At 39.3% G+C, this 23,515-nt stretch overlaps 2 protein-coding genes and 1 long non-coding RNA gene across 12 annotated transcripts in view; 2 read left to right on the forward strand and 1 right to left on the reverse strand.

The window, feature by feature from the left end:
* Positions 1 to 22,562, reverse strand: part of LOC131464116 (uncharacterized) — a 30,057-nt gene extending 7,495 nt beyond the window's left edge. For 2 of the 8 annotated variants that reach the window (XR_009241140.1, XR_009241139.1), the window contains exons 1-9: positions 22,265 to 22,562; positions 16,744 to 17,888; positions 12,409 to 12,506; positions 11,505 to 11,680; positions 10,059 to 10,183; positions 7,702 to 8,838; positions 5,435 to 5,592; positions 5,204 to 5,266; positions 2,527 to 2,632 (exon numbers count right to left, since the gene is read on the reverse strand). This is a non-coding gene — a long non-coding RNA (uncharacterized LOC131464116). Of the gene's footprint in view, positions 1 to 2,030; positions 2,120 to 2,526; positions 2,633 to 5,203; positions 5,267 to 5,434; positions 5,593 to 7,701; positions 8,839 to 10,058; positions 10,184 to 11,504; positions 11,681 to 12,408; positions 12,507 to 16,168; positions 16,261 to 16,743; positions 17,889 to 22,264 lie in introns of those variants that run through there. The other 6 variants (XR_009241141.1, XR_009241145.1, XR_009241146.1 and 3 more) reach the window with 6 other exon arrangements.
* Positions 373 to 13,767, forward strand: LOC131464113 (protein shortage in chiasmata 1 ortholog). Of its 3 annotated transcripts, none has more exons than XM_058636410.1 (28): positions 373 to 634; positions 1,159 to 1,234; positions 1,348 to 1,477; positions 1,738 to 1,828; positions 1,947 to 2,149; positions 2,489 to 2,681; positions 2,785 to 2,890; positions 2,965 to 3,106; positions 3,183 to 3,293; positions 3,399 to 3,528; positions 3,633 to 3,727; positions 4,414 to 4,638; positions 5,240 to 5,740; positions 5,894 to 6,091; positions 6,744 to 6,938; positions 7,326 to 7,418; positions 7,697 to 7,878; positions 8,125 to 8,197; positions 8,317 to 8,386; positions 8,719 to 8,894; positions 9,006 to 9,102; positions 9,324 to 9,435; positions 9,889 to 10,010; positions 10,108 to 10,195; positions 10,897 to 11,028; positions 11,508 to 11,657; positions 12,196 to 12,961; positions 13,282 to 13,767. In XM_058636410.1, coding segments are annotated over exons 1-28 (4,545 nt in total). In that variant the 5' UTR covers positions 373 to 632; the 3' UTR covers positions 13,368 to 13,767. The 3 variants fall into 3 exon arrangements, with proteins under 3 accessions (XP_058492393.1, XP_058492394.1, XP_058492396.1); XM_058636411.1 differs by having other exon boundaries at positions 8,731 to 8,894; XM_058636413.1 differs by having other exon boundaries at positions 2,489 to 2,651.
* On the forward strand, positions 16,698 to 18,816 carry tal2 (T-cell acute lymphocytic leukemia 2). The gene is made up of 2 exons (XM_058636415.1): positions 16,698 to 16,903; positions 17,543 to 18,816. The coding sequence occupies exon 2, from the start codon at positions 17,557 to 17,559 to the stop codon at positions 17,893 to 17,895; it is 339 nt and encodes a 112-aa protein (XP_058492398.1). The 5' UTR covers positions 16,698 to 16,903; positions 17,543 to 17,556; the 3' UTR covers positions 17,896 to 18,816.
* Positions 22,563 to 23,515: the final 953 nt, after the last annotated feature.

Below are 23,515 nucleotides of genomic sequence, written 5' to 3' on the forward strand. Positions count from 1 at the left end.
GTATTCAGTCTGTAAAACCTGTACTGTATTTTGGTATGAAACAATTAATTGAGCAATAATATATAAAACCAGCTTTTGACAGATACATATAGACTGAATATAGTGCACAATTATTTGTACTCTAATGCTTCCTCTCACTGGCAGAACTTTAAATGAGAAGTGACACAAATGGTCTGTTTGGACTCTGATCTGTTCGTGTATTGTTCTATAAATGCCAGCAATAATAATAATCAATGTGACATCTAAAACATCATTCAACAAAGCATTCATCATTATTATGGAAAACCAATGATATTTAACTGTAACCCCCTAGTACTTAAACCTTTCCCCTTTTTTTTAAATCACTGTTTTTTTGTTGTTTTAGTTTTAGTCTATTTAGTCTAAATTTTTCTGAACATAATTTTGCAATACATTCACATTTAACTGTGCACTTTTTAGTCCACATTTCCGTAGTGTTCGGTATCTGAAATTTATGTTCCCATTGTAATGCCAATGTTTGTTGTGCATTGTCAATAAAGTTGCATTAATTGTTAAGCATTTACCGTAACTATCCAATCAATTGCGCACATGAAAACAGGAGCGACTGTTTTAAATCGCAGTGAGAAACGCGGCTAAGAAAAACTCCCATCGTCATGTAAGTTCAAAATAAAACAGCCCGTTCTGGTTATTAAAGTTTCATTTGTTTAAATCTTGCTTTTAGTTACCTCAATATGTTTTTATTTGAAGGCTATAGAAGAAAAGGTTTGCTAACATCTTTATGTAGCATACTGAGGTAATTAACCTAGCATACAGGAACAGACTGCTAATATTCATTGTATGTTCATAAATGTGTTTATTTAAAGAAATAAGATAACGTTAATTGTTAAGATAAACACTGGAAATGTGTATTATTTTTTATTCTTTTTACTCTTAATTGTTTTATCACTGTAGTTTCATTGTACATGATGTTATTGTGAAATTTAGATTGATCAATTTTTTGTGGGCACCTTTCAAAACACCTAAGGTCATCTACCTTACCTCTACCTGTTTTGAAAGGTGCCCACAAAAAAAAATAGTATTATTATTAGGAACATGGGGAGAAATATCAAATGAACAATTCCATAATCCCTTATATATGTTCATTTATGTCTGTAAAGTTTATGTTTATACATTTTACAGGTCTGAAAACGACACATGTTTAATGCCTCAGATTTTCTCTACAATCAGATATAAAGCACTTGACTATGTGTTTGAAGTGAGTGTATCAGTTGTTGTTTTTGCCTCAGATGACAAATTGTGTAGAAATGAAAGGTTTAACACCATTGATTGTTGTAAAAGGTGTAAAATGTGTTTATGTGTTTACTCCAGACGACCACCAGTTTGAAAGTTATGATGAACTTGCTGGCTCTGCCAACACCTTATTTAATGAGTACACATGACGTGTACCCTCACAGTGGTAAAGTTCCTGAGGTCACCTACAGAACACCGTGGATCAGAGGTATGCAAGTATGACCTCTCTGTGTGTCCATATTATTTTGGTAGCAGTATTGCTAGGTGATGGTTTCTTCAAAGAAAGGTGAAAGACAAAATATCCAAGCAGTATATTGTTCTTGGTGTCTTACAGCAGTTGACATCTGCGTGGCTTCTTTGCCTTCTTATTCTCTTTTCTTCTCCTTCTCTTCCTTGGTGTTTTACTTTGTGCTTAGTGTTTGTTTTCTTACGCATACATGGAATAATCATTTCTCATGCACCTGACAGGAAAGGTAATCTCCACTTGCAAACTTTTTGTCAGTGGATCTGTGCTTGACGACCTGGGTGCAACAAACCAACCAGTCAATTCACCAGAAAGGTGTCACCACTGCATTATTTCCTCCTCCTGCATTACATTCTTTTAGCCATAATTTTAATACTTGTCAAGCAGTGAAAGGTGGATGATTTTTTTTTTTTTTTTAAATACATTTTTACAGATTCAATGCAACTCTAAATGAGGTGAATGGGGTTGTGGAGAAAATAACCAGTTCTAATCCCAACTTCATCAGAGATATAGATCAGGATGAGGATGCTTGCAACTCAGAAGAGTTGCACATCAGTGATCAATGTTCAGAATCATTTTTCAAGTGGACAGTGGCCCAGATGTACCCTGAAAAGCAGAATAACTTTAACTCAGCAGGTAAAGTAACAATACAATGCTATCAATGCCTCAAGGATGTTTGTGTGTAACATCTAATTTGGGCATTCCCACATACATGTTTTTTTACGCAACAATATGTGTAAACAATATGCAAAAGGTTGCCTATATGTATGGATCATTTTGTGATTAATTTAATTATTAATTAAAAAAATTAATTGTATTAGGGAATTATTGTAAAATAAATCTGGGAGTTACTGCTAAAAAAACTAAATACGTTCACTAACTCTAACTCATCGTTTTACAGTGAAAAAGGTATTGAATTTACATTCTACATGACATTAAAAAGGTTGTTGTTGCTATAACACTGATCTGTCTTAGATCTCCTCCTGCCAGAAGAGGTCATAGTTGTTGCTTACCTGCCAAAATTCAAGCGACATCTACCCACACTGAAAGCCAAACTTTCCAGGCTGAGGACTCTTCCTGTGGTCGACCCACTGCTGAGCTCAACAGGAGACACCATCTCTGAGGAATCAATATTCAGGTGCAAACATGGTTTTATATTCACCCAAAAGTGTGTTTTGTAGTCCTAGTGGTTGTTACATCTCAAAAACTGCCCGTCACTTCCATTACTGGTTTGATTGTCTTGTATGAAGACCATTTGGTTACTTTTTCAGGCATTGTGCTGCATATGAAAAAACACCTGACATGTGCACCAGTGACACTCAGACATGTGCAAATGTACATGAGGAGTTTGGCAAAGAGACACTTATTAAGGAAGAGGTATTTAAAAAAAAATAAAGATAAATGTAATTTGTCTGTATGAAATGGCTAAATATGTACTTTTTTCCTCATAGTCTCTGTTGTTGCCTGTAGTAGTGGACACTTTTAAAATGACCACAGAAAATTACACCTCCTTTTCAAATATTAGTGGTCAAATAGATGTTGCTCCTGAGCTGCTGGAGGAACAGCTTCCAGTTGTGGATGTGCTTCATCAAGGTGAAGACAAGATAAGCAGGTTCTAAACTCAATTCAAATGCATAATTGTAAACTGATTTAGTTGCTTTTCCACCAGCTGCCCTTTCAGATGCATCAGTATCAGTGAATAAAGCCCAGTTTGATTTTGATAAGGAGCACAGTGAAGAATGCGAGATGAATGGATGCCTGATGGATCCAGATTTAATTCGTAAGTTACAGAGAACATACAGTACTTGAAAAGTGTAACCCTCTTTATTGTAATAAAGAAATCGTTCAATTTTGGCTCCAGTCTTAAATTTGACATTTCTTTCAGGACATCTGGTGCTTCCATATGAAATGGAGCTGGACGTGACTCTGTCACCAACTCCCAAAAAAGGTCACACCCATCTCTGCCTGTCCACTTCTGAGCTCAAGAAGAAAGCAATGTCACAGCTTGGCAGACAGTGAGTTATAATACCAGGTTAAACTTATAACTCATCCTGATATTTAGTAGTAAGTGCACAGTGCACACACAATATGACTTGTGATCTTAATTATTGTCATGTAGATGTTTGGTGTCATCGAGAGCTCAAAAAGAAATGGAGAGGGCATGTTGGAAAGCAGAGAAGCATCTAAACTTTGTGGTGGGCTTACTGTTGGCAGGTAATCCATAGGTCTAGTTTTACAGTTTTGTATTTGAAGGAACACCCCACCATTGTCAAATGAATAAACCACATGACTGACAAAGTCTGAGCATTGATTAATTTGGTCATTCATTCGAGAGTATTTGTATTCATTACATCTATCTCAAAATACTTCACATAAATCTCATCATTAAGTTAAAAGACAACAATAGGCACATGTTTTTATTTGCTCACATTTTAGACGTGCATTTATTAGGTTTTATATTACTAACCACAGCACATCTTAACAAGAATATTGTTGATTTATTTAAAATGTCCTCGACAACTGAACAATTTGCACTGAACCACTAGATGTCACTATGCTTCCTGAGTTTAAAGTGCCAGAAAATTGTGAGGCATTCTACCCATTTCTTCTCATTACTAAAAGCCACTGGGTAACATATTTTCTTTTATCGTCATCTGTGATCATAGAGTTTTCCAAATGTCTCACCTAGAACTTTGGTAAAAGTGCCAAATTTATGCATTATGGACATTTTGTGTATCACTAAACTACAAGTCAGGCCATCTCTGGATCGACTGTACTGATGTTTTACCAGTTGGATTTGATTAAAAATTAATTTGCAGATGCATCTCTGTTAAATATTTTTTTCTGGATAATCCTTGAAATGTTATTATTACTGAAAAATCTAATCTGTTTTATTACAGAGCCTCCGATATCTGTGCCAGCAATCAACTACCAGCCTCTACCCGAGGCCTTGAAAGTCATAAAATCAGAAAGACAAGACTTTATATGTGCTGGTGGTGAACTGGAGTCACAGCTGAGCACAGGAGTCGCACATGAGTTCACTGAGAGCATGATGACTGGGTTTCCCACGACTGAAGTGGAAAAGATGGAAGACTTTAAGAAAGTGTCACCGGGACATGTCCTATGTGAGTAGAGTTGTTTTTTTGTCATTTAATACATTTTTAGGTCACTGCTGAATTGGTCGAATTGTGCAATGTGCAACATAGTTACAGAAAAGAGCTGCAGAGTAGATCAATTTGACAACAATGTAATAACAATTATAGATTATCTGATTAGATGTTGCTTTGTTGTATAAATGTGTATATCCACTCACCAGCCACTTTATTAGGTACACAGGACAGCTAATAAGAGTGGCACCTGGTGAGGTATTCTGCTGCTGCAGCCCATCTGCTTCAAAATTTGAAATTTTGTGTTTGTTTTTTGTGACTCTTTCTATCATCCATGTGCACTAATATTTAGTTATTTTATTCATTGATCACATATATATTACAGTTTCATGGTTATCTAGATTAGTAACTGAATATATTTGTCCAACAGTAGAATTTTACAGAAGACATTTTATAGACTTAATTGCCTGAAATATCTTAATAAGTGTCTAAATAATCAATGCGGCCTGTTTATTGTATGTAGTGCTCCGTACTGCTTGTTTTAGATGATTAAATGTGATTGCAGCCTCTTCCAAAAACACACCTGTTTAATTTTCTTCTTTTTGTCCATCCACTGTAGCCACAGTAAGACCCGTCGTGATGAGTCCTACAAATAATACTCTGTTAACTCACATGAAGAAACCTGAAGATGCTGCTCTTCAAGCAGAGGCTGCTAGAGATAATCGTCAACAAAAAGAAATCACTGCTGACATGTCTCAGAACACCCTTCTGCAAAATGTCAACACAAACAATGAGGAAGTAAAAATGTCAAAACCTGCTGCTTCCGCAAACGCCAAAGATCCCAGTCCTAAAGTGAGGTTCTCCGATTTGGCAGCTTTGTCTTCTGCTCATAAGAACGACACCGTCACAGGTGGTGAAGACTTTCAGACCAAGCACAGTTTCCTCCCTCCAGAGCAGGCTGTGTCCACCACACTGAAAATAAGAGACAATCTCAGTCATCAGCCAATTACTAAACGTCCACCAGAGAAGGACCTTGACCCTCTCTCCACCTTCATGATACTTAGATCCCAGCAGACAACTCCAGTTACTGCAGCACCACAGAGCTCAGTCAGTACTCCAGGTACACACTGTTCTGCTTCTGCTGTAGTCATATGCTAATGTGGTTACAATGACAGATAATACATGTCAGCTGTTTCTCTTATGAAGGTGGAAGATGATTTTCATCACCTTTTTTCCCCCCCCTAAAATGTTCCCTTATCACTTTTTTTATCAGCACCACTGGAAGCTTCATCACAGCCGCAACCTCCTCCAGAGCAGATACAAATATCGGAGAGGAGATCAATTTATATGGGTGGTACTGTGTCAGGAAATGCCTCTAGAGTGCAGGAGTCAGCCGGTCGGTGGAAAGTCATCAGTCATGCAGTCAGTCAGGAGAAACCAGACAGCAGAGTAATACAGCTTCAAGCTACAGGTACAACACCCAGCATTTTCAGAAATAGATACTTATAGAGCTAAATTGTATTTAATTTTGTTGAATGAAATTCCTTTGATGGTTGTTTTCATATGTTTCTCATGTACAATAAGCTTGTACAATATGTAATATTAAAAGCATATGTATGTAGAGTGATTAGGGAACCAAATTAAACAACGTAAAGCCCTTTGAGGCATTTGAAATGTAAGTCAAAAGAGACTTAGGACCTTTTTAAATTAAAGCTCCAGTGAATGACTTCTGGCAGCCCTCGCTTTATTTTCATAATTGTTATTTTTTTTTTTGCCCTCTCTTTGTCACTCGTGTCCTAAAACACATCATTCTGTGAGCAGCATGGGAAGTTACCAGGCAATACGAAAACAAAGTGCTGTCACACCGAGAAACAGAGAGAGATATCTTAATGTTTCCCTGCTATACATTACAGACCAGGCTCCTTCATGTATTTGTCGTCTGTTAACTTATTGTCAGTCAGCTTTAATATGAGTAAACAGTGATTTTTTTTTGCAATCATATAAAAGCTGCCGAAGGTCGCTGTTCACAGACCAAACTGTATGTAGTACAGTATCTGTGTTTGAGAAGATGTTTCAGATGCTGTTGACGTTCTTTGAACCTCTGTGTTCTTGTTTCCTTGCAGACAGCCAGCAGCATGCCTACTGTGAGCTGCTGGCCATCGCTCAGCCTTGTTTGAACTCTGTTAGACAGCTGGGCCTCAACTTCCCTGTGTGGGGGGACTTCAGCTGCCTGGCCCCCGACCAAACGCGCTTCATCCTCAAACAGCAGGAGAAGGCTCTGTGCAGAATAAAGGCTTCAAGCCCAGAGCTGATCAAAGGTATGAATGTGACGTCTGAGATAATTTTTTTGAGCATTATCAAGCTGGAAATATCTATATCTTTACCCTTCCTGGCCATTTTGCTCTTTCTCTGTCTTTTGCATTCACAGTTGAACTGTTGCTTACTGGTTGTTGTTTTTTCATTGTTTGTTCATGAAACTCTCAACCTGTCTACGTCAACACTAATGCCACAGTCAAAGTCATGTCAATTATACATGGATCGTGATATCATTAGAATAGATAACTGATGTTAATGTTCTTTCTGTGAATTCCTTTTAAAATAGGACACATACACTGCTCTGCCACAACGTTTAAAGCTGCAGTATCTAATTTTTGGTGATTTTCTTTTTTTTCCTGAAGTCGTTATCCTATTTCTTTGTGTTGCAGAACAGGAACTGATTTTCAGAAAGGCCGCTCTGATTCATGTGCTGGTGACATCCAAGGAGCTGCTGCTGAAGTGTGACCTCAGTACTGCACTGGGTGAGTTTGAGCTGCCGTCACGCCTAGAATTTCCCTTTTTAACTCTTAACACCTTAAATCTTTCACTTGCGTTAAGTTTGACACTAAACCTGCGTGAGGTTGGTGTTATCACATTTGATAATTTGGCAGAGCTGGAAACATAAAGTCTAGCAGTTAGGTCTCTTTCATAAAAATCATTGACAGTAATAGTAATATTAAAAGGCATTTCAACAACACAATGTATACTAAACATAATAGACACTACACTGTGATGTATGCATCATTTTGCACCTCTATAGCATACCTTAGTAAGGCAGCTGAGACATGTTTGGAGCAGAATTTGGAGCAGCTGACGAAGAGGCTGCAGATCATCCTCTTCCTCAGTCGCAAGAACAAGGAGTCTGACCTCAAACTGCAGGAGCTGCAGCAGCTGCTGGCTTCATGGCTGCACAGCGGGAAAGGACAGAGCAACATGGACAAAGTCAGTATTGAAAACACGAGAAAATTATTGTGAAAATATTGTGTCAGTGTATTGCATTTTGGTTACTCAAAGGTGTAGATTTCTGACTGGGTGTTTGTCATTGTGATCATGAGTATGAAGTAATAAACATTAAATACATTTAATGGAAATAAAATCTTTCGTTACATTTTGTCATTCACTCATGTTTTACCAAAATGATTCAGTGCTTGTTTGTCCAGCACTTGAATCCCGGTTGTCTTTCTGTAGATTCTTGTCATATTATCAACTGACCCTGACAGCAACAGATCTACAATCACCAACATCTTGAGTCAAGTTCCCGGTGAGCCACTCTTTTATTTGGCAAGTCAAAGTGACTTAAGTTTTTCAGTGTTTGCCAAATTGTAACATAAGCATGATAATGCAGTGTTGTACAAATATGTTTGAGTTTTATTCTCTCAGGTGCTACGGTGACTGTCCTGAGTCCTGGGGAGAATAAGTCCAAAGTGAATGGTGCCAGTGTGGTCAGCAGGTAATAAAAACATTTGGATCTATACAAACAGAAAGAAATCATTGGTCAAAATGTATGAATGAATCAAAAAGTCAAAGAGATGATTAAGTTGTTGTGGTGCTGGCTGAATTTGGATGCCAGATTTTACCTGAGTGAATGATCTTCCATGTACAGGCACTTTTTTTGTTGTGGGTAGTTTTTTATTTGTGTGAATTCTACGTGAAAGAAATTCTCCCTATTCACTCTGTTGTGAGTTTGATTCAATAGCATGAGAAAGTAAGAAAGTGTGTTAATATTTCATGTTGCTTTATTTAACAAAGTTTAATTTTCACACTCCTATCCTGTATGAACAGTGTGTCTGACAGTGTGTGTGCAGTGGTGTTTGAGCAGCACATAGGTCCAGACTTCCCCTGGAACAGTTTCTGTCTGGTGGTGGAGTATGACTCTCCGGGCCAGTCTGCTTGGTCCACAGTCTGCAGAGAGAGGAGCATCAGTCACCTTACCTTCAGCACCAGCATCACTGACACTGGTCTGCTGCCAATAAGTGCACATGATCTCACACACTCACACACTGTGCTGTAAAATCTAACTTTTTTGCTAAATTTGTGTTTTTTTCTTTTGTTTATTTTTCACCAAAAAGCGAAGGAGAACTGTCTGGAAGACAGCGTGCCTTATGTGCTGCTTGTGACAGGAGAGCTTCTCAATTGTCCACTGCTGCTACAAACACTCGAGTCAGAGTAAATCATCCTATTCAATAACATCATATCCAGTAAAAGCTTAGTAAAAGTATTGCTGTACCAATGTGATTTTTATTTTCTTACTACCAATCTGAATCTTTCAGTAGTGGTTTTAAGCAAACGTCAGAAGACATTTTGATTTTACTAATTGGTTCATTTGAATGACAATATATCATTAAAATGCCATATGCTGAGTTGTATCTCTGTGTTGTAATAAACAGGTTTAATATAACCGTGTTGGAGAGGAGCCACTGTCCATCCCTGCAGATACTTGGTGGGACTCAACACTATTCTGTGGTCACAGTGGATGAAAGTACTGCTATAATAGTTCAGGTACAGTACCTGCTGTATCCTTCTTGGGGAACAGTCAACTCTTTGTGTTTATCTACTGAGCTTCTTCTTTGTCTTTGAGCAGCAAAACATAACAAAAAAACTGATTTGGATTAACAGTTTTGGGGGATGTGGTTTGTAGAATGAAGAAATTAATTCCTTTTTCTTTTTGACAATAGTTTATCAACCATAAATTAAGAAGGTAATAATTGAAATAAGTATCAACACTTTTTAATTAAAGTAAAACATAGAGTAGTGGGTGAGGACTGTATCATGACTATTTTCATACATAGGGATTTAGAACTTTATCTACCATGAGAGCACTTGATTTGGAAACATCCACTTTTTTTAATCACCAGTATTTTAATAGCTGGTGAAATAAAGCTTAGTGTAATGTTATCTTAATTCATTGTCAGCATATGGAACTGTACTGTTTGTGTGTGTTTGTTGGTGTAGAAGCAGGATGAGCTGCATCAGGAACGAGCTAGTGAGGGTCTGGTGATGAGGCTGACCGCTCTCTCTCTTCAGTATAGCTGCTGTTGGTTGATCCTGCACTGCCCAGACATCCACGGAGGAGGGTCAGAGTTCACACAGACACAGACACAGACACAGTCACAGTCACTCACATTACATCATGAATGATTCTCCACTGCTGCCTCTGCTTTGTGATGGCAGATTTTATGGCGAAGCCTTCAGCAACTTGGTGTTGGTTTATTCTTCTCTGGTGCTGTTTGGGATGAAGTCCAAGGATCTACAGATCAAGGTAGAATGTAAAATTCAAAACATGATTATTTTTCCACTCATTACTGCTCATCATTTCCAGCTATTTGCTGTACTTAAGTACTCAATGTCAACAGGCCTGTAAGAGCCATTTTGTTGATGCGTGGACTAGGAAGCAGCGCCCTCTAGTGGCTTTAATGACCTTAGTAGTTTGTAATACTGGGTCAGGATATTATCAACAATAGTATTAGCTTCAAGTGATAAGAATACTGATATATTCTCACTATTATACTATTTATATATAGCTATTTTAAATAAAGGAAAATGTATAAACTATTACAGTGGGATTGTATGTACAAAGCTAACCAAACCAAATGATTGTAAACAACGTTATGAATTAATTACGTGTGCATCACTTCAGCAGAACAGCTGGTAAAAGTAGAGGTATTATTGCTGGAGAACAATACCAATACTTGCCATTCAGTAATGTGTGAACCTTTAATATTTGTTCTTGTTTCTATTTTGTGTTTTAATGTGAATCAACAACGTAACAATTGACTCAAAAAATTGCACAATGAAAATTGAAACTAAAATAAGCTTCTTGACTGTAGTGTAGCGAAAGTAGAAAATAAAGTAGCAAGTAAAGTACAAGTACCTTAAAAAACTACTTAAGTAGTAGCGCTGCTTGAGTTATGTGCAGAGCACATTGATGGAAACTAGTTAGTCTCCTCTGCTCTGTTTCAGGTTCTGATAGTGTCAGAGGTTTTGGAAATTGCCAAGTGGATCAGTCGGCTCTGCTTCCACAGCCTGATGTCCAGTGACAGGGATCCTGTCAGTTACCTGGACAGAGACTGGTTGAGTGTGATGCCTTCACAGGTGACCGCAGCATCACAAAACCAATCCTTCAAAGAAGATCACGTACAAAAATGACTTGATTTACTTCAGCTATCTTGTGGCTCTATCCAAACCAAAAGACGTGTGTTGTTTAGCTATGGTTGATTAATAAAGACTGGTCTGTTGTTTAGTTTTATTAACGCCTTACACATAAACAAAATGCTAAACACATGCTAAATCCACGTCTTTTGTTTGTCACTGACATGGAGAAAACAATTTATCTTCATTTCAGGACTACTGTGGCTTACAATCATCTGCACTGTATAAAAAAAAAAGGTTAAATAATGTTATAGCTACTGTAAGTGAGGGCTTCTCATTTTTCCCAGGCGAGTCAGTACATACAAACATATCATAAAAAGCACCCCTTTCAGATTTTAACTGACTGACCAATTTTATCAGATTTTACATCAGTTTTATAACCGTATGAGTTGGCGTGCCACGCTGTGTGCTTTACCCACCAGGAGGAAGAGTGTCTGTTGCAGTTCCCATGCATTAACTCTCTGGTTAGTCAGCTCATGTTGAGGAGAGCGCCAACCCTCCAGTGGTTGCTTGGAGCCTCGCTGCCACAGCTGAATGAGCTCCTCCCTGAGGTGCCACACAAAGTCCTCAAGGTGATCCAGATCACACGAGTACACTTTAAAATGCCGGAAAAAAAAAAAAAATTGTTTATTCATCAGTACTGTTCTTTTCATAAGAAAATGTTTCAGCTCAGTTTCAGCTCACTTCCATGTACATGTAAAGGTCCACTGTGTAAGAATTGGTGACATTTAATGGCGAGACTGCAAACTGTAAAGCTCCTATTCACAAATACATTAGGGAACTGTGTGGCCTTAGCAAAAAAGGATGACATTCTTCATTTGCAGCGCAAAACGTTTAACAGGCTGCTGTAGAAACATGACACTGCAAGATGGTGGCCTCACCATAAAAAACAAATATATTTTTTTATTATTTATTATACACTTATACAAACATATTATACTTAAACTAACCTTAGTAACCTTATACTTAAAGGTTACTATGTTGAATACAGGTAAGTAATCCCTCGTACATGTTACACACTTGACCTTGAAGTTTAAGTTGCCTGAACAAATTCCGATTTCTCTGTTGCAGTTCAGGATTTATCATCTTCGCTTCTCTTCTCGGTTTCAGCTGTTCAGTGACACCACTTCCCTTTACACACTGACCACACCACTCAACCAGCCAAAGTCTCCAACAGTGACCACAGACACAAACCAACAAACCTTCCAACCTCATCGTTCCACGTCCCCTCCTCCTCAGCAGCCATTCTCTAACCATCACAACACCAACGTCCTGTTTACACCTGCGAGTACAGGGAGCAGCTTCTTTGACCAAGACCCAGACCTGATATTGCAAGACGAAAACAGTGACTTCAGACTGGACCCTAGTTCCTTTGGCAATCCAGATGGTTTCCTGCAGAGCAGCTGGCCCAGTGGTGAGTTCTGGGGAAAGGAGGAGACGTTTTCAGGATGGAGAAGCACAACTGGAGCAGTCGGAAGAGTTATCAGGAGAGTCAACGACGAATGGAAACTTGGGCCTCCACTAAACCTCAGCGGCAACACTAGCTGCCTTTACAACACCGAGGACAGTCCTCTCAAGCTGGACTCTACCCTCAGGTCGAGTCCAGTCCTGCAGCAGCTACCTGATGTCAACACTCAAATGCCAAGGTACTCTTCTGTCCTCAGTGACCTCCAGCATCCTAACATCCACCACATCACCTGCAGCCTGCTGAGCCCTCCCACCGGAGTCACTCTGTGGAGTCCACAAAGAAGTGGCCAAGGCTGCCGTTCTAACAGCAACAGGATAAAAGTGATTTCACCCAAGTATGGCTCCAAAAAATGCTGGATAGGACGAGAGCGGAAGAGGAGTGGGGAGGCTGCAGACGTGGTTGGAACAGGTGAATGATGGCAGATTTTTAGTTGCAAGTAAAATATTTAATTTCAAGTGAAAATAATTAAATAACCACTGACGCAAACAGATATTTATGTGAAACAACTAAACATAGAAACACTGTTGTGGAAATTTGGTCCTGAATTTAAAATGTTCTCTTTTGCAAGTCGTTCTGTTTAAGTTAAAGTTTGAGTTTAATCTGAGCAGCACTTCAGCTCCTTTTAAGTGCAGAGCTGTAGTATTTCAACACTGTACAGTGTACTCTATGTACTGTCTTCATTTTTTATTTAAACAGATTAACGTATTTCTTTGTGTTTGGTTTTGCAGAACTGACGCCTCTGAAGAAGGGCAGGCTGAGCTATGAGAGGGTTCCGGGCAGAAGTGACGGACAGACGAGGCTTAAACTATTTTAAACGCAAATGCTTTGCTCCGCCTACAAGAATGAAATCTTTATAGTTTTTTCAATTCATTGTTGCATTTCAGCCTTTAATTACATTGCATATGACGAGTTTCCAATTTTGGGGAGCACATTTCTACATTTTCTAAGCAACATTACTGTTTTCTTCTTAATGTAGCTTTGTAGATTTATTTGTATGTAATCGTTTAGAACTTAAATTTCACTAAAATGCAAGTGCTGACATAATTACATAATACTAATGAAAAGCCGATGTTATAATTAAAATATAGTTTTGGTCTTAGGTTTGTTCCAAAGCACAAATGTACTAATTTATTAAATCAAAAAGTGTTGCTGACATAAACATAATAAATAACAATATAAAAGGTACAACTTTAAAATGTCTTGAATAAAACAAAACACCTTACATCTATAATGTGTTGTTCATTATTTATAACTCGCTTTCATGTCAAAAATAAAGGTGGAGGCTCCCAATTTGTTTTTAAAATTAAGATCGAACATGGAGATAAAAGCGTGGCACATTTGAATTTTGTTTTCTTCCTAACGGAGCATACGATGTTGTGAAAAACAAATTCTGATTTATGGTTGAGGACTATGATCGCGGGTCTTTCCCAGCTGAACAGATAAAGTCTCTCATTTTAGCAGCTCCAATGGTGGGGCTATTTTTTTTTTTCTTTCATTTAGTGAAGCAATCCCCTTATCATCTTCTCTCAGCATGTGGAGAGAGTGCTTATCTTCACGAGCCAGCAGAGTGAAGCCAGTTCTCTCAGGAATGATCCCCAGACAAAGACGACCCCTGGGGACACTGACTACAAGCCACTAGGCAGTCATACCCAGCACTGGCTGGTCACATCAATAACCCACCAGCAGCTTTTTTTTTTTTTTTAACATCTCTCTGGCCTCCACCAAGCAGTGGACAAACAAAGACAAAATGGTGGGGATTTTTTATGGCACAGGAACAAAAGCTGTGGGAGGATAGTTAAAGGAGAAGCTCGGCAAACAGCAGCATGATGGTGTAGTAATTGCCTCCTAACCTGGACTGAATGGGACAGGAGAAATATTATGGGAATGAACAGGCTGTTTAAACCAAAGCCATTCTTCAAACCTGAATCCTCTTGTGGCTGCAGCTGCAAAGGTCACACAGCTGTGATTTTAAATCACTGTCAGTTAGCCAAGTCAGTCACCTGTGTGTTTGTGTGTCCTCTGTAAATAAAGGGGGGGGGGGGGGGGTCCTGTGGTACATTTTTGGTGAGTAAGTACCGACTTTAGATCAGAGTGATAGAAACACTGTATTTAAGAAGGGGTAAAAAAAATAATCACTCTGGTCAATTATTTTAAAATGGTTAATAAATCACTACATTCAATTAGAAAAGACAAATATTGTAAGCCTTACCGCTGAGGCTAATGATAGTCTAATTAGATTATTAATTACTACAAACACACACACACACAATATACATGATGTAGGGACCAGAGAGGCCCTTTTGATGTCACTACAGATTAAGTCAATTTACATAGGTTTCATAGTAATCCATCCAATAATTAAGATACATTATTTCAGGCTCGACCACAGTTAGGGACCAGGAGAGCAGGCACAGCAGGTTGAGGGAGAAAATGATTTGGATTAATTAACCTGTCAATTAATTTCCCTCAATTATTCAATTAGTTAATTGGTCCATAAAATGTCAGATAAATGGTTTCCCAAACCTCAAACTTCAAATGTCTTGTACTGTCCACAGAGTAAAGCTTTTCATTTTACTGTCACAGAAACCAGAAACCATTCACATTTATAAAGTTCAAATTATTTTATTTATTTTAAAAATACTCCAATTCCCAAAATTGACAAAAGTGTATTTTGTCATCATTTATTAGCTTGTGAATGATCTCTTTTGGTATCGTTTTGTGGGGTCACAGTGACCTTTGACTGCCAAATTCTAATCAGTTTATCTTTGTGTCCAAGTGAACCTTTAGTGTTAACTGTAAAGAAAATATCACATTCACAAAACTGGGATGGACAACCCAAGATCATGATTCCTCTGTCTCTGTCTGTGGCAGTCGCCAGCATCGAGGCATGAGAACACGATCAAGTAAAGAAAAACACTTAGTGCTCTAGTGCATCAAACTCCTCTCTATGATTCAGCAGTTTAAATTCAATCACAGCTCGTCAACTGTGAATCACAGGGAAACACATAACTACATTGCTGTCACACATGAGTCATGTCCCTCAGATTCTACTCGTCATGCAGACTTAAGTTGACGTGCTGCTTAACGTATGTGATTCCTCGCCTTGCTGCTGTGATAAAGTTGACAAAGTGGCCAAACTATGCTACTGAGAGTGTGTCTGTAGACCTGCAATGGAGCCTGGATGGAGTGCGGCAGCGCCTGGCCTGCAGGTGCAGCCTCTTGGATGTGCAGCAGGACCCATGAATGGCCGATTCAGAAAAAGGGCCCCCATCGGGCCTGTTCTCCAGGCCCAGGACTAATCCCGGCCCCTAATCGGATTATGTAAATTCCAACTCACACACAGACTTTATGGAAGGCTGCGTCTTTGAAACAACACTTGAAGGGTGTAAAAAGAACAGTGACATTGTTTAAATTAGACTAGTTTTTTTAAAAGTGGGAGGCGGGGGGGAGGAAAGAGGGGTGAGGAGTGGCGGCAGTGAGGTGAGATAGGACGTTGTGCTCTCCCCCATTTCCTCTGTAATTTATGTGTGGCCTTTTAGAATGGCTCAACAAGATTACCATAGTCATAACAAAACCCATATTGTTTGACTGTCAAACTGGATATGGTATTTTTACCTTCTGTAGCCCAATCAGGCTGAATTCAATAGCAGAGCAGCCAGCAATATCAAGGACTTTTCCACGCTGTAGCGGACGGTGGGTTGTCCACGCTTAATGTCAGAGAAAACAGAAAGGAACAAGTGTCCACATCAGTAAGAGAAGGATCAGCGAGATGAACGTCTCAGTTTCACCTCAATGGGAATGTATTTGTCACCTTTAATGCTAACCTTCAGGGATTAAACGAGCAATGAGTCATAAAGCAGCACAAATGGTCTCTTAAAAAGCTGTTGAATCATGAAAGCTCCAGGAAAAACCACCACACATGAATCTTCTTTAAATGTTTCACAAAAACAAATAAAAAAATTATTTAAAGTGATGATTTGTGAATAACGTGAGTCTAAATCCCCCCCACCCCCCCCATGCTTCTAAATGATAACCGAGAGTGGGTGTGTTTTAACTATCATCCTCAGTTAACACCATCCTCCTAAACAGCACACGTCACACAATAGGGTTCACGCTGCTATAAAATGTGGGATGCGAGTATTGCAGCAGTCTTCCCCCCCATTCTCATCCCTCCCTCCCTCCCTACCTACCTCTCTCTCTTGCTCTCCTCCCGTCTCGGACATAAGGATCCCTCAGTGAGCATGAGAAGACGTGACTGAGTGGACATTCACACCCTCTGGACTCAGATGACCCACCGACACTGCGGCTGAGATTTCTTTACCTTTCTGCAAACAAATACACACCACACAGGTGAGACATTCAATTTTGTGGTATTTTTTTTAGACCATGACTTTCTACAACTGGTGTAATACAAGAATACATTATGTACTCTTGTTGTATAGTAGTAAATAAACAATGTTAATTTATACCATGAAATCAAATTATTTGCAGACTAATAAAAAAATGTTCAACAAAATTTTAAGCTATTTCCAAGCAGTAAACATGTTAATGTTCCTATTAAAAGGACGTTTAAATAATGTAGAGCACTTTTTTGAACAATTCTAACCTGTAACCCTGTGAATACATTTTCACACGTTTTATTATATTATCATACTGTAAGTCCTCTAATGGCAGCAACAGGAGCAGATATAGCAACAAATACATTTAAAAACTCACTAATTTGTATACATTCTGGATATAATTTATGAATTTAAAAAAATGTATAATTTTCTATCATGAACTCAAATGTGTTCACAAATGTGGCAAAATACCATTGCTGCTGTTTATCTCCATTTTTGTTCAATAAGGAATAAAAAAAAGGTCAAATATTCAGTCTCTGATTATCACATTATTATGACAGCTGAAAATCTGGTCAGATGTCAGAAATGATGATTCGATTTATAAAAACAGTTGCTGACTGATTATCTGTCAATCATTTAATCAACACAGCTCCACTCGACACCATGACCAGGAAGGTGTTCACCAACACGAGGGAGCGCTGGCGCCAGCACAACGTCAACACCGCCTTTGCCGAGCTCCGAAAGCTCATCCCCACACATCCTCCGGAGAAGAAGCTGAGCAAGAACGAGATCCTGCGCCTGGCAATGCGCTACATCAACTTCCTGGTGCAGCTGCTGGAGAGCCAGAGCGGTCAACCGGCCAGTCACTCCCCTGCCACTCTGCTCTCCTTCCTCAAAGGAAACATGGAGCGGCTGCAGACCCCTCCACACACCTGGGCCATGACAAGTGACACCGAAGCTCCATCACCAGGATCCAGCTGTGACAGTGCTGAGGCCTGGTAGAAATGACATTATGACATTAAAGAACAAAACTCTTGGACGGACTCGGACCCTTTTCCTGGGTCTAAAAACTGACCTTGTCCTTTTGCAAGGCTCCTTACATTTGTCACCTAGTGTGTGACTCATGTTTCAGTGCAGAAGATGCAATACTGTATAATTTTTGTGGAACCCAAATGTAGCAGCCTCCTCGATGATCAGTGTTAAAATATGATTTGCAGGTGAATATTTATTTTGTATTCTGCATGGATGTGTAACCTATAATGGATGTACAATACCCCCCCCCCCCCGTGTCTTGTTAATATTCCTTGTTGCTGTTCTGCCTGGAACTAATTTAGCTTTGCAATGATAGGATGTTTTGCCAATGAGGAAACAGAGGGATTAAGGAATTTCTCATTTAAAGCAATAGATTCTGAAAGGCATTTGAATAGATAATGGCTCGGGCCAGTTCAGTTCAGTGCAATCATCTCACAAAGCCACGGGCACTTTTTTATGTAAATCGACATGCTGGACTTTTTTCTTCGAGAGAAACCTAAATCTGACCTTTCATTTCAATTATCAAGGTTATGAGACTTCTGAGGAATCATTCCTCTGACAGACTTCCGTTTATTGCTCTTTACATCTGTGATGGGATTACTTTGTGGCATTTGGGCAAAACTGACAATCCTCTTTGAATAATTATTATTTATTTCCTCAAACATCTTCTGGATTTCATGTATTTATTTGATTTGTAAAGTAAACAACGCATGTCGTATGGCCAAAGAATATGAATTGATTGTCTACTGTGAAGCATGTGCGAATGATCCTCTTAATACCTCGTTTGTAAGTTATTTGGGTTTTCTTGTGAATATACAGTATGTTATTTATTTCAACTATTTATTTATTTATTTATTTATTGATTTATTTAATAAATTATTTGTTGATTAAGTTGTTGTTCAATCTTTTGAGCAAAAGAGGTCACTCCCACTTTCACTCATCATACAAGCACCTTTTGACAGTGGAGAAGCTACTGAAATGGCTCCAGAAACTCCTATATATATATATATATATATATATATATATATATATATATATATACACACATATATATATAAAAATAATGAAATCCATGGAGAGGACAGTTTAATTACTTTTTCAATAAACTGGTTTGGTTCTACTGAAAGCGTTCGGCACTATGCAAGACACAAGGGATGTGAAGTTAAGAGCAGAGCTGCGACATCTTTGTCCATGTTCAATAAGCACAGAGACACTTGTCCAAAGGTCCTGTGATGACCGTGTGGACACAAGCTGCCCTCAGCTCTCCGTCCATTGACCAAAGGCTTGAGAGAAAAGTGCTGAAAGTGACGCAGCTTAACTTGTGACCCCTCAGGTCAGAGGCCAATCTGATGTCAAACACTGACCAGTTGACCAACACACAGATGGAGTTTGTGAAGGAAATCGTACTTTTGTTACTACTCACACTATTTTATACGGGAGAACAGCAAAATAATATAAGATTCAACTATAATTTGCGCTACAGCTAAAGTTTTGAAGAACACATATATATATATATATATATGATTCTGATGTACTGTTTAAAGTGACATTTTCAAATTCCTTAACCGACAGTCCAAATAACAAAAGCTGCAACTGCTATCTATGATATTTTCTTAATAAAGTATTAATTATTACTACTAATAATGTATATGAAATACATAATTAAAGAAAAATACCCCACAGGGGCAAATAACAATCAAGCAGGTAAAATGGATTTATGAAAATGAAAAACCAAATTGGCTAAACAGATATATTTTAGGAGGTGATTTAAAAAAATGGCAATGATTCTGCAGACTCAGATCCTCAGGCAAAAGGTTTCAAAGATGGGCAACCTTTCACCGCAAAAGTCGAGCTTCTCCCGCAGAGTCTCAGCCGAGCATCCAAGCCTGCACTTTGGCACATCGGAAATCAGAAATGACAAAGTACTTTGAAAGGTCATCAGTTAAAATAATTTCTGACTCTGACTGGTGAGGCTAAAATAGGACTGATATGACCTTGTCTTCTAGTACTGGTTTATAGCCGAGCAGCTGTGAGGTTTTCTTTTTTTCAGCCCTAAATGAATTACAATAATCCCACCGAGATGAAAAAAGTGTGGTTGACCAGCTCCAGATCAGGCAAAGAGAGAAGACCTGACCTTAAGTGAGACTTCGTCACTGATAAAAACAGGATTTATGAATGAGAAGTCACTGTTACTAAGCTCATAATACCAACATATCTGCTACTTTTACTGTTCGTAATTAATTTGTAAATAAAATAAGTACTTGTTTCAGCTTTTACATCTAAATTCAGCAGATTGGTCTGCAGCCGCCGCGTTGTTTGCAGGACATTTACACCAAGGTCAGACACAGACATTACTAACCGTCTATTGTAATCGAAGAAAACGTGTCTCATTTTAAAGCAAGAAAGCTGCAACAGACTGAGCTGAAGAGTAAACACAGTGATGGTTTCAGGCTGTTTCACCCCGGCAGTTAAATTCTGGCTAATGGTGTGTAAACGGAGCAGAGGGCAGCTGGACACACTGACACACACTGGAGGCCTGTGGGAAATGACAGGTGACACTTTGTGAGGCTGCATAAAATACTCAACTATATTGTACTGAGACACTGATAAATACTGTCGAGCAGCAGTTTGTCCACCCCACAGCATGGATTTGAGTGATATTACCACTTGTGCAATTTCATGCTGAATTGAACAATTTCATAGAGAGCTGAAATAATACTCAGTAAAACTACTCTGGGTAAAAATGGACAGATTTCATGGTAAAAGGAGATACAGCATTAAAACCAGTTATTTCTTTGTGTGGGAAATGTTTCGGTCACTCAAAAACATTCAGCGATTCACTCATCTCATCATTTGAAACTGGATAGGAAGGCATTCGATAGCTTTTGCATGCATGCTGTGGAGCTGTGAAACGCATTTTGCTGATACACCTTATTTACAGAAATCACCCAATCACATTATGAGCTTTACTCTGACCTCAACTTTCTAGCAGGACTATGAAGCCCTGTACTGAAAATAATAATAAATCTGAACACTTCTCATTCCCTCCACCAAGTATATTTGGCTGATTGACTATTCTCTCCCGAGTATGTGGGTAATCGTCTACTGAGAGCACATTTCCTTATCAGTGTCTAACACACTGTCTGAATCCGTTATCACAATGGACCAGATCAGTGCAGGCAGCCCCTCGCTCTCCCGGGTGAGGCGCCCATGAAAAAGAATTTCTGGAGTTGGGTGCCAACTGATAGGCCCTGAGCTCTTTATCCCCTTAAAGCCAATTCACACTCTGCATGTTTAAATATCTTAGCTCAACCCCTGCCCTCCCACTCCCGTCATGCACTCGAAAAAAACCCTCCCCCCCTTCTCTCTCTCTCTCACTCTTCCACAGCTCTAAGTCCAAGCGTGGTCTGCCTGCTGCAGCTGACCTACAGTCCGCTGTTGGTTGGTTGGTGGGTGGGTGGGATGCAGGTGCAGGGATGATTGGAAGCTGAGAGAGGAGGGGAGTCCTTCATTGTTGAGCTGGACAGCACCCTCTCTCCTCTGGAGCACCCTCTAATGGGGGAGCCCACTGACAATCGCGCATTCTAATCTGATTATGCAAATATCTACTTCAAAAAGCAATACGCTGTAACCCTTACCCTGTGGTAGACAGAAAGACAGAGCAAAGAGGGGGAAACAGTAAAAGGAGCAGAGGAGGCAGCAGGAATGTAGAGGAAGGAAGATGGTTGACTTCCTGAGAAATGAATGAATCAAACACAAGGGCAAAATGCACCATGACACTCCATTATGTGTGCATCACTCCTTTACACCCATCATCATTTTCTCTCACACATCCTCAGTACCACCAGGACAACAGCAGTACACACTTACACACACTGAATGGCCAATGACTCCATCAACAGGGCATTGAATTCAGTATTCAAATGCTTATTGTTTTTTCCAGACGCTCCTGAATCCTGTGTCAAAAGGAATCTACAATGTTAATGAGGGGGCCAAAGTACCCAGAGTTAAGATTTTAGACACCCTAACAGTTAAACGTGACATTTACCAAGAACAACACAGCCTCTATGTCACCAATTCCTAAAGGCATGGTCCACAGAGCCCCGCCTCCGCAGTATTCACACTATAAGCTGACGACCCAGGCCCCTGTAGACTTCTGAAATCAGCTGCTTCATTCTGCTGGTAGATTTAAAGTCTACAGCCACTCTGACAGCTCTGCCCACTCCAACTCACATGATGTCAGACTAAAAGACAACCATGTTTAGTGCTGTTTTATACAGAACTCATGTCTTCGACAGTTTACTGCATCTCCAGAGTATAGTGGTTGAGGTTTTCCTACCTTAGAAAAAGCCCTTTCAACTTCACAGGGAGCGAGTCCTCTTCCACAGGCTCTGCCATGTTGTACCGCCACAGAGGCTCAGAATAGACAAATACAAACTCTAGCTCTGGGCAGGTCTTCCTGGGTTTGTATGCTTCCCGGAGGTCGCTGTAACAAATGAAGCAAAATGTTTTAAGGTGGTTAACAATATGCAACTAAAACCCAAGTGCCATTAAATCCTACACAGCACTCCTTTAAATACAGCATAGCTTCTCAGCTCAACCATATTGCTAACAGTTTAAAGAATGAAAATATGAAATTTAAAGAAGGTTGAATTCTGGTTCTTTCATCTCTATAAAGTTTGCCTTAGTCAATAACAAATGGGTGTAAAGGTTTGACAGCTCTTGGAAAGATACAGACACGGACAAAGACATTCCTTATCTGTTGTCATAGAGGGTGGAGTTACAAGAGCTATTTGTCAATCAGAAAAAGCTGTTTACAAAAATATACTGAGCTAAATGTTATCAGCATACAAACATGCTCACAAAGCCCCCCCCCCCCCTTCAGACCTGGTAACATCCATCCTCTGTGATCCAATCACATGCTGAGCACCTTATTTAGGGTTTTTCCACACCTGCCATTAAAATGCATCCTGAATAGGTCTCCTGTGATCACACCTGGCTTCCCCCGCGTGTATTCAAATACACACAGACATCATGTATGTTCACCAGAATAAAATTATGTCGCCAATTTCTGCGCGTGGGTGTGTTGGGGGGTGGGGCTGAGTGAATCAAATCTGTACTCACATTGCTGTGGAATGAAACATTTTAACCAGTAGAAAGAAGAAATCATGTGACAATGAGGGTTTGTGTGGGGGGATTGCACTGAGGACACATTCATACCTGCACCTAGAAATATCTGTACATGATTGAATCTCTCAGGATGGATGTTAATGCCAGGTTCGAACAGAGTCAAGGACACTGGAAACATGATTTTCAGTGGAAATATTATTTACCATTTGGTGTATAAGCATACAACTTATTCTTAGCCAACATATCAGACAAACAACTAATTTAGTGTGATCATAGAACAATTCATCCATGAACCTGAATGCTTGTACCAAAACATTTCATTCCAGTGATCCATGCACAGTTGCACAACACACTCAAAACCACCAATGTCAAACCTATGGCAGTATTAAAGGTCAAATCGGCACAAAGATTAGCCATGTCACATGGGATCCATTAACATCTGTACAAAGTAATCAACAAA

Source organism: Solea solea, chromosome 8 (genome assembly GCF_958295425.1).
Source record: "Solea solea chromosome 8, fSolSol10.1, whole genome shotgun sequence".
Classification (NCBI taxonomy): domain Eukaryota; kingdom Metazoa; phylum Chordata; class Actinopteri; order Pleuronectiformes; family Soleidae; genus Solea; species Solea solea.